Below are 10885 nucleotides of genomic sequence, written 5' to 3' on the forward strand. Positions count from 1 at the left end.
ATCCAGTGCATTATGCTTGATGTAACAAAGCAGCTTCCTCAGTTAGTGAAAGGGCCATTGTGGTAGAGACAGCCAGCTGCTCTTGTATCTCTCTGGTCTCGGTGATAGTTAATAAGATTAGCAGTTCGTCTTGACCTGCGTCAGTGCAAAGGGGTCAATCACAGGATTAACACCTTGCTTAGCAGTTGTATCCATTTTTACCCACTTTTGGCTCGTTGTGGGAGATTTTTCAGACACCAAAGTATGCTTAGTATCCGTATTTGCAATTTATTCATTGGAGTGGATTATCGCAGCATATCATGCAGCTTTGGGATTGAGTCAGCCCTTGGCTATTGAATGAAGCTTCTTCCAGGGGAGGCAGAGGAGCAGGGGCAGCCAGAGAAGTGAAGGGCAGCCGGGCTGAAATCTCGCCTGCTGTGGCAGAGTCTGAGACTCTGCACAAGTCATCCTCATGCCACTTGTAAATAACAAAGTGGGTGATGACTGCACAGTTGGCACAGATAAGGCTTTGGTTGATGGGAAGGCTCAGGTGGATTCTCTGATAAAGGTAGGCTGTTCCATGTTTTAACAGTTTTTATTTAAACTATAACTGTTGAGGACATAAAGAATGTAAAAAAGTAATAATTCTTGCAAAAACATGGGTAGAAGGCAATGAGCAACCAAACAACAATTGGCTTAAAAGTTATAAAGAAATTAATAAAAAGGTTACAAGAAAATTACCTGAAAATAAGGGAAACATATTTTTTTTTTTTAAAAAGAAAAGGAAACAAAAATATGACCTTAATAAAAATACAAATAAAATAAAATAAATACTAAAATATATATTTCTTCTGTAATTGTAAATATAATTATAAACATTGTTTTCTGGACTTTTTTTGTAACTTCTAATTATCTCTATTTTCTTGTCACTTTTTACACATTTTTTTTCCATTTGTAGGATATTTCTTGCCAAGTTGCTCATTGCCTTTTTTCCATGTTTTCAAAAAAAATTATCTCAAATTGTCACAGGTTTCACAGGTTTAAATGATTGTGAAAGGCATCTGAAAGCAGCACAACAAAACTAATAACAATAACTTATAACTAGAGTTCCGTCCGGTCAGAGTATATTAACACTTTCCACTGTACTTCTTATAAGGAAATGATTGTGAATTGTTTATGAAAAATATATATATTGCAAAAGAGTAAGAAACTGTTTACAAAGCTATATGTATTGCATCAGCAATTACACCATATTTACTATGTCTTGTTTTAATCCTTGTGTTAATATTTCACAGACTAAACGTACACAAGACATCTCGGCATCTTTTTTCCCCCGTAGCTAAAAAAGCACTCTCACTGAAAAGAATTTCTTGGTCCACTGCATCTTTGTAACCCTTCTACTATCTGTGTTAGATAACGTCATGGCCATGCCTGGCATTTTGGCTCAGTTATCGATGCACATGCAGCAGTTTTAACCATAATTTACTATGTTTTTTGCTATAAACATTATGTTTTTGCACAATGAGAAAAGGTTTTTGGATGTCTTCAACCACATTTTAATTAATAATGGATATTTGCTTGCTATGCAGGTTGAAGCCTTGTACAAATACTGTATGGAAAAATATTTTTTAAAAAACCCTCACATACAGTATACAAATCAAACAAATAATAGAGCATATATAACTATCATGGTTATGTTCCCTCCTCATCTATCCATGCTCTGAGTGCACAAGGTTGTTTTGGCTTATCTAATAATAGATCAATGATAATAAGATTAATTTTAATATTTTTCATTGAAACCACAGCTGCTGATCCTCCAGGACTAAGCTTATGTCTATTAATAAAAGATTCTTTCCTATGGCTTGCATATATGTTAGCAATAAATCTTTATCTTTTCCCTCATTCAGGTGGTGGCATGTTACCGGCACTTGGCCTCATGTGTTGGTGGATGCACGGACAGCTTGCAGCTACGGGATGAGTTGCGGCAAACACGAGAAAAGGCCCAGATGTTGGCCGTGGCCATCTGTAATCATCTGACCTCACATCTCCGAAACAAGAGCCTGCCTGGTGAGCAGCGTAAGGAGATGGAGCTCCTCTGGGTGGCCTTCTCCTCCAGCCTAGAGCTCCTCCATGTTGACATGTGCAAAGTTTTCACCATGGGGGACATCTTCTCTTTGGCCAACAGTAAAACCCTGGTGCAAACTGGCCTTCAAGGTAAATCATAGCCCTAGATAATAGAAATTAATATGAATATTTGAACACCAAAACTATCATTAAGTTATGATTTTGGCAACCGAATCATTAGAAAAAATGTTGGCAAACCATGGATAATATGTAGCATTTGCGTGGCATTATATAGCAGTTAAGTTAGAACTTTACATTTAAACAATGATGTGGTTAGCATGTGGTCATGATTAGAAACAAATAAAAAAAAAACAAAACACTTAGTTATGGTCAGAAAAAGATTATGTTTTGGCATAAAATTCCCATTTTCTTTGGCACAAACCCCATGGGAAAAGTAACATTGTCTCTTGCTACAATCCCTGCTAAAAGTCTAGTAACGTTTTGGCAAAAAACTATTGCTTTCCTGGCTGCTATCTTTGCAGGAAGAACTGTGACAACCTGCTGGACACACAGCAACAAGTTGTAACTGATCACCCAGGTTTTGTGCCTTAAAAAACACTACAGTACATCCACATTTGGTGCCTAACTGGAAACACACTAAGTTACTGCAATATTCACATGTTCTGTTCCTAAAAAGCTGCTGGAGATGGAGCAACAGGTCATTATAAAACATCTGGTTTGATTCCTCAAAAGCTGCTAAAAAACTGGATTGGGCTGGAATTGCAGAACTGTTATATTAGGCCTCATTAGTGTTTGACAATGTTAGAACCAGTTCAGCCATGTTTAACTGGATGAAAAGTGAAAGTATTTTACCTATTTCTATTTTGGTCATGCAGGGGGAGGCAGTGAGGTGGCAGCTCGGGCACTCAGTCTCCCAGACCTGAATGAAACTCAGAGCCCAAACCTCCCTGCTGGACTAGAGAGCCAGGAGCGCAGCATCATGGAGCAGGAGATCAGCCATATTGACCACATGATTGATGACATGGAGATGAAAGTCAACGTGATGCGCTGGATGGTGGAGCCCCATGGGCCACAGTATGCAGACCCACTCAGCAGCACCGACAGCGCCTCTCTGGCTCTGCTCTCAGTGGATGAGGAGCAGCCTGGACACCAGCCTCTATGCCAGCGCAATCAAATCTTTGTGCTCTTATTGCTGTTTGCTGTTGTTTTGGTGGCAGCCACTTTATCTGTCTGTGTTTTCTTTTTCTCATGAGCAAAACCTTAATACACTCAAACTATTTTTTTTCTGTAAAACCTCGGTAACATTGACAAAAATACCAGTTTTCTCTCTACATACTCCGAAAAAGTTACTTTTGCAAATAGCAGTTTAGTTATCCACTAGTGCATAGATAATGTGTATAAAAATACACTGATTTGAATCTGGATGCAAACCATTTTGCCATTTATTGCAGTGAATACGGAGCTGCCATATACTTTAAACTATCTTTGTTAAACAAAGTGACAGTAAAAAAAAACCATGGTTGCCAGTTTTAACTGGTTTAAAATAAAAACAACTATTACAATAAAGGACAGTTGGAGGTTTTTACCTAGTAATAAAAAAGACAGGGCTTATTTTTCCCTTTGTTCTATATCATAGATTGTATACAAAGGTCTTTATATACAGTCATTGTTCTTTAAAGTACATTTTCCTTTCCTGATAATATTAGAAAGACACTTCCTAAGTTTTATTCCTTGTTGCCATTGAGAAGACATATGTGATGATGCTTTGTAGTTGATATAAGCAGAATATTCATTTCCAATAACTTTCTGATTCAGTGTTACTTACTGTATATATAATGTTCACTGTAGAGAATGATAGTGTATAGTTATGCATTATAAAAGTATCAAATTTGATATGACACTGTCTTTTCTTTCATTCATTTTTACTGATTATAACCTTCACAAAGCACCAAATTGTTGTATGCAAAATTCATAGAAATGTACTGAAATTACATGGCATCACACGGCTTCTCTTAAATTATTTTTTTATTTTTTAGTTCAAACAGGCCAATACAGTTAGACTCTATAAACATCAGCATAGTTTGTGATATGTACTGTGCATCAAACTGTATTATGCCTTGTTATGAACAAACAAAACTTATTATCATGAGATGACATAAATAGAATTCTATTGTGATGTTTAGGAAATCCAGTCTAAGGAAGGAGGAAATACAATTATTTTTACAGATTTGTTTCTTTAGATATTTTTGGGGATATTTTGAGTAAGGGTTGACGAACTGGTTTTTCAGGGACAGTTACTGATACCCATTACAAATAGTTAATGAGACAGATAGTCAATATTTAGAACCAACATGCATTGTCAATGAAAATTAAAATATTTTTGTCAATATTTAGTATTTGGTATATTACAAACTCCTACACAAAACTTTGTTTAAATGCCTTTGGCAAATGCTTAATAAAAACTGAACATTTCAACTACAGCAAGCTCCTGCCAACTTTTTTTTATAAAGTGAAAAAAAAAAAAAAGAATAAATAAAAGTAGCTCCCTGAGGTTTTACAAAGTAAAATCTTCTCCCGTGCTGACACTTTCTTCGCAGTTTTTAATTAATTTTATCGGCGATCATTAAAATAAAAATGCCGATAAAGATAATCGGAAAAATGTCCAATATTGGCCCCAATAATCGGACGACAATCTGTCCCCTAATTTTGAGCATATTTGAACATTGGGGGATGTGCCCCTTCAATACAGTTACTGCCTATGTAAATAATATTTAATGTAAAAAAAGGAGGAGGAAAAAGAGCCATTTACAGTAAATTTCATTTTTGAATTGTTCCAGTGTTATTTGGAAACACTTTGTCTCTCGATTCCTAATATACAACAACTATGAATATATTTCCGCTATACATTGAAGGTATATGTAGCCGAACCATAACATTTGTTACACGCGTGAGCTTTATTTTGAAACGTCTGACCGGACGTTTGGGAGCTTCACGTCATTTTCTGCCTCTGATGTGTAACTGATGGCAGGGCGGTAATAGTTAACCAGGGGAAAAGTTACCGTGTGTCCCAGACAGAGACAGAGACATGTCCAGGGCTCTCTCAGACGACAGTACAACCCTGCAGCTGTTGGAAAACAAACTTTGACAATGGTGCTTAAACAGTGTCGACTGAAGAGTTTTGGTGGTAACCGCCCAGAAAAGTGGTATGACCTTTCTTTTCATCAAGACAAAGCTAGCAGTTTTGTGCCAGCGACCATTTCCCCAAATATGTCGAGTTTGACAGCTATCAACACATCTCCGTGTATCATCACTCCAGCCCGTATGAGCTCTGAGAAGCCGCTATGGAGAAAGACACGAGCTGGACGGAAGCTTATGCATCTCTCTGCAGTGACACAGACGTCCTCGAGAGGTAACGTTAACGTTACATTTCTTTACCAAAAGTGTAAATATGACATCTACCCGTAAACGTTAAATAACTGTATTTTAAACCGTGTGAGCTATAATAGCTCCAGTTCGTGCTAGAATTCAGCACACAGTGAAGTGACACAAATTACAGTTACTTTTTTTTTAAGCTGCGTGCCCTTTAGAATCCCCCACGTGACACTTTTTAATATATAGCGACTCATAAAACAATGTCAGATCAATGTCCACCTGAGATTTGTTATGTATTTCTTTGTGAGTGTCAAAATAGAAGCACCTAGATAGATTTTTCGTCTTTGAATTGCAGTGACACAAATTAAAGCTATTATTTTTTAGGCTACCTGCCCCTTAAAATCGCCCACGTGACACTTTTTAATCTATAGCTACTTATAAGACAATGTCAGATCAATGTCCACATGAGCTTTGTTGCGAATCTCTTTTTGGGTGTCAAAATAAAAGTCTTCTTCCGGTCTGCTTTGATCAATTTTACTGAAATGTTAAACCTATGGGCTAACTTGCATGGATGAAATAAATGGAAATTGAAACTTTTAAATGCACCATTCAAATAAGACTTACTACCAAGTAGTTTTCCACTTACAGGGGATTTGCTTTGTTTTCACGCTTACATTTAAACATAAAATAAACATAAGTATATATATATATATATATATATATATATATATATATATATATATATATATACAGTACAGATATGACAAATGTACTTAACATAACGAATAGGGATAAGAGGGCTGTACCGTTTTATGATGTGCAAAAATATTAATCAGAAGATATGCAAAGCTCACAGTAGATCACATATATACAACTACAAACTTCTACAGTAACAAATCTTTCCAACCAACACAGTGTTACATATTTCTAAAACCAGACCTTGATGCCATTTCTGCAGTGTTTTCAATAGAAACCTTTGCCCACATCGCACATTGTATTTACATAATATACTCCATGACCTCTTCTTAGCGTGTCACCACCACAGAGTGTTATTGTTGTGGTTTGTTTTTTTTTGTTTTCTTTTAAATAGAAATGTTCTATAAGTTAACTATCTATTCTTTATGTGGCTGGCATTTGTGAATTAATTAATGATTTTAAATGGAAATCATTTTTATTGATGAGATCAGTTCTCAAGATCGTTTTTTTCGCCGTTGAATTGCTCAGTAAAACAAAATGAAATCATATTCATCCTGTTTAGTTTGATGTATCAACAAGTTCAGCGTTATGTTTGTTATGTACTGGCAGAAATTATAGCATAGCAGTACAGAGAGAATAATAATAACAACAACAAATAAACTAAATGATATAAAAAGTGTAGTGTCAAAGTATGCAGTGAGCATTTCACAAAAAGAAAGGAAGTGAAAAGTGATACCTCTACAACTCCAGTGTCCAGGAACTGCTGAATTTCTTTGACTTTCATCTTGTTATTGATTTCAGAGCTGAGTACCTCCACCAGAGCCTTGCAGTATTTTGAAGCAGATGCACCAAAGTGTGAGAGCGGGAAACTGCTTTTTGATACGCATGCGGTGGTGCGACTCTTTGAGGAAAACGGTTTGGCTTCTTTTCTGCTTGATATTACTTCATACTGTTCAAACTGTTGCTTTTCCTCATAAACATTTCCCATGTTCCAGGTTTCACGACTCAGCAGGCTGAGGTGATGGTTAAAGTGCTGGTGAGGATGACAAACTCTAATATGGAAGTCATCTATAACGACATGGTTACCAAAGTGCAGCAGGTGAGACTGAAAGAGGAGGCTTGTTTATTGTATGTTTACTGTAAATACAGATCTAAGCAGTATGTCCACCTGTTTCTTCTCTGTGTGTCAATCAGAGACTGTGCCACTGGTCCCGTTAAGGTCACTAAACCAAGAACATTAAGTTTGTCTTCTACAGCACATTTATTAAACAAGAAAACACAGTTAACTTAGTAGATGAATATGTGTTTTGTTGTATCAAAGTGCAAAATAGTAGGAAAAAAACACCACTAACTTCCTGGAAAACGTTGACTCTCTCCTGGGGCATTTCATTAGCAGCACATTAAAATGATAAACAACATTATGATGACGTATTTGATTATGATGTAGTGTGATTTGGGAATTCTATTCCCCGGGGACAGAGATCTCTAAGGAATTTGGAGTATGAGAAACATTACACTACATTTCTCCTTTATATGCTGGTTTCCTGGATAGGATAAGAGACGTTAATAGTGCAAAACAAAGTGTAGCTCAGTATTTAGAGAGCATTGAGTGTTCAGTGTAGGAAGAGGAAGGAAAGTCATCAATTAAGAATCAGTTTTTTTTTTAAGATTTAGTTTCATTCCTTATTAGTTACAAAAATAGAAAAAAAGATAGGGGAAAAAAAGATATCGGGGAGATTTGACCGTGGATATGATTTTTTTTTATACCTTTTGATGCCTTATCAGTCATAGACAACCAAACTGGTTTGAAGGACTAAAACCTTCAGAAAGATCTTCCATACCTGTTAAAAGGAGCTATTGTTTGATGTTTACTTTTTTGTGTCCATATTGTAATTTGTTTTGCAGTACTACGTTTCTCTGTTGAATTTTTGATGTGTGTTTATTCATTTTGGCAGGAGATCATGTTGCAGCGTGTGATGTCTCAAATAGCAGCTGTAAAGAAGGACATGATAATTCTTGAGAAGAGCGAGTTCTCTACTTTACTTGCAGAAAATGAGGTGAGTGTATTTATGAGCTGCATCTGTGCTGTTAGTTGTTATAGAGATGTAGTCTCCTGACTCACATCCATGTGCCTAAACTGATTTTTTTTTTGCGACCGATTTTCAACGCAACTTGCAGGTACAAATCAAACAATAATTGCTGTCAATATGACGAAGACATATCAATAATAACAACTGAAATACATATTTGACATTCCCTTAACGAATGAAATAAATAAATAATAACTTCATGTATATTATACAGCCCTACTATTATGACAGAGACAATAACAGATACAGAGAAGCAACAAAAAAGAAAACACACCTGCATGTTTTCAATGCTTCCATGTGCCTAAACTGACAAAAATACATGCACATGCATCATTCATTTGCAAATTATAAAGGAGGAATATAGAATAGATTGAAGTTAGACAGTTGAATGGATCATGCCAGCTAATATTAGAGTGGAAGACTGAATGATGATCTTGTGTCACGTTTGCCTAAAGTGTGTTTACTGTGCAGAACGTTCTAATAAGCACTTCCTCGTGCTTCTGTCTGTTCTCTTTTTGATTCATATGACTTAAAATGTTCAATATTTTACCATTTCCTCCAGAAACTAAAGATCCAGCTATTGCAGCTCAAGGTCCAACTGGCTGTAAGTGATTATTCTGATTTATTAAATCACTTTATTTACAGGTTTCAGTGTAAGTTTAAAAGCTTTTTATCTTTTTTTTGTATCTCCATTGCCACCTTTCAGGATGTCCTGAATAAAGTGCGCTCGGATACGATTATCGACATGAATTTGGAGAAAAGTCGTGTAAAGGAATTGGTAAGTGTTGGAAAACATAAATACGTTTTCTGAGATCCGCCCACTGTACTTTGGATTTTTTCTTTTTTTGTCTCGACTTAGACATATTCAGAGAATGATAACTTTATTTTTGACAGTTTCTAAATCCCACTCCTTGTATTTCTCTTCTAAATAAAACCTATTTTATTACTTTCAGAAAGTAGTGCATGAGAAGATGCTTCTAGAAACACGGACTGAAATTATGGAAATGGTTTGTATTTGTTCAGTACACCTCCAGTTCATGTTTCCCATTGTATTACATATAATTTTTAGTTACTGGTAATATACACAATGAACAATCACAGGTCCGACACTGATACAGCAGGGGAGTTTATAGTGGTCTCTTAGATGAGCCTGTACAGTATATACTGTTATTGCTGTAATTAAGTGCAGAAAAAAGTACTTAAGTACCAATAAAAAAGTTCTTATAATGACTGTCACTGATTGCTTTAACTTAAAAGCAGTTTGGCTTATTCTCCCTCTACAAAAGCTTTTACACTGTCAGTTATAAATGTCTGGTAGGTCTTGGTGTAGTTTATTTTTAATTATTGTGTCTTATTGCCTTTTTTTTAACAGAATGCAGAGCAGGATCGTCATTTGACTCAGACCAACATGAAAATAGACACTGAAGTGGCTGGTTTGAAAACTATGTTAGAGTCTCACAAACTGGATACTATAAAATACCTTGCAGGTAGGACATTGCATATTGTTGTTATGTGGAATCAGCAATTATGACCTTTAGTGCCTTTATCATAGTGACTTAAACCATTTTTAAGTGGGTTAATATGGGTACAACTGGTGCAGTTAAAAAAGCAATACTCATTTAACAAGGATTCAATACGTTAAAGTGCTCATTTTGAAGGCTCTAGTTTAAACTTAAATTACAAAGAAACAATGTTCAAAAGTAGTTATCAAACATCTGGCTGAATAAAAATGAAGTAATTGAACGTTTTATCACTGTGACTCTGTGAAGACGTGAACTAATGATTGAATTTTTTTATTCCTTTCTCTTTTAGGCTCAGTGTTCACATGCCTCACTGTGGTCTTGGGTTTCTATCGTATTTGGATGTGAGCAGCACAATGATTATGATTTTCATATAACCTATGGTGACACTTGAACTTTAATGCATCCTCTGAATAGAGCTTTCAGAGACAAATCTCTCACATTCAGAAAGTTGGCATTATCTGTGCAATCTTGTTCTCCTCTCAGAAGTAGTAGTTATGGGAAGAAAGGCTCTGCCACATGATCACCGGTGAAAGCTTCTGAAATAATGCATTTTTTATGATGAAATTCAATGGTTTTTAAGCTGCCTATTATTATTTCATTGGCTACCTCAACATAACTGATGAATATGCTTATCAAAAGTTTTGGACAGTCCAATTTTATTCAGATGTCCCCAGAAGAAAGGTCTCATTGACATAATGTTCTGCAGACAAGTAAAGACTGAAGCCTTATTGATATAATAAGTTCGAAATTGAAGTTAAAGCTTTTAAAAACGTTATGTATTTATTTTGTATATGTATGTATTAAGCTGAAGATACCGTATGGTAGAGAAGAACAAAGGAAGGAGTCAGTGTGACTCTTAACCACTATATTATCATAGACAATTAGCTTGTGTTTATCTCTGTGCAATGCAGTTGCAGAAATATTTTAACATGACTGATTTACTTATGTTTTTTGAATAAAATGAATTGTCAATAAATGTAAACTTTGTGCCATCACACTAAGTGTTTCTTTCTATTCATGATTTAGTGTAGGATTTTATTGATGGGACTGTTTTTGGGAGGTGGTCCAGTAATATTTTTTTGCTCTTTCTCTGCCTTAGATTATTATTTTTTCCTAATCACGTGGATTTATTGTGTCCCC

General features: G+C 35.6%; 2 protein-coding genes across 2 annotated transcripts; both read left to right on the forward strand.

The window, feature by feature from the left end:
- The first annotated feature begins 113 nt into the window (after positions 1–113).
- rgs9bp (regulator of G protein signaling 9 binding protein) lies at positions 114–3957 on the forward strand. Its single transcript, XM_042510083.2, has 3 exons — positions 114–547; positions 1887–2193; positions 2940–3957. The coding sequence occupies exons 1-3, from the start codon at positions 452–454 to the stop codon at positions 3314–3316; spliced, it is 780 nt and encodes a 259-aa protein (XP_042366017.2). The 5' UTR covers positions 114–451; the 3' UTR covers positions 3317–3957.
- A 1088-nt stretch (positions 3958–5045) lies between these two features.
- mcur1 (mitochondrial calcium uniporter regulator 1) lies at positions 5046–10740 on the forward strand. The gene is made up of 9 exons (XM_042510500.2): positions 5046–5473; positions 6934–7047; positions 7128–7231; positions 8088–8189; positions 8785–8826; positions 8929–9000; positions 9176–9229; positions 9595–9709; positions 10035–10740. The coding sequence occupies exons 1-9, from the start codon at positions 5212–5214 to the stop codon at positions 10088–10090; spliced, it is 921 nt and encodes a 306-aa protein (XP_042366434.2). The 5' UTR covers positions 5046–5211; the 3' UTR covers positions 10091–10740.
- The last annotated feature ends 145 nt before the right edge of the window (positions 10741–10885 follow it).

This window comes from Plectropomus leopardus, chromosome 21 (genome assembly GCF_026936395.1).
Source record: "Plectropomus leopardus strain MGB_pleo_1.0 chromosome 21, ASM2693639v1, whole genome shotgun sequence".
In the NCBI taxonomy this organism is placed as follows: Eukaryota; Metazoa; Chordata; class Actinopteri; order Perciformes; family Serranidae; genus Plectropomus; species Plectropomus leopardus.

Coding starts and splice junctions, on each gene's coding strand:
- mcur1 (XM_042510500.2), top strand. CDS start 5,212: ATGGTGCTTAAACAGTGTCGACTGAAGAGTTTTGGTGGTAACCGCCCA. Junction 5,474..6,933: donor GACACAGACGTCCTCGAGAG/GTAACGTTAACG, acceptor TATTGATTTCAG/AGCTGAGTACCTCCACCAGA. Junction 9,710..10,034: donor TACTATAAAATACCTTGCAG/GTAGGACATTGC, acceptor TTTCTCTTTTAG/GCTCAGTGTTCACATGCCTC.
- rgs9bp (XM_042510083.2), top strand. CDS start 452: ATGCCACTTGTAAATAACAAAGTGGGTGATGACTGCACAGTTGGCACA. Junction 548..1,886: donor AGGTGGATTCTCTGATAAAG/GTAGGCTGTTCC, acceptor TCCCTCATTCAG/GTGGTGGCATGTTACCGGCA. Junction 2,194..2,939: donor GGTGCAAACTGGCCTTCAAG/GTAAATCATAGC, acceptor TTGGTCATGCAG/GGGGAGGCAGTGAGGTGGCA.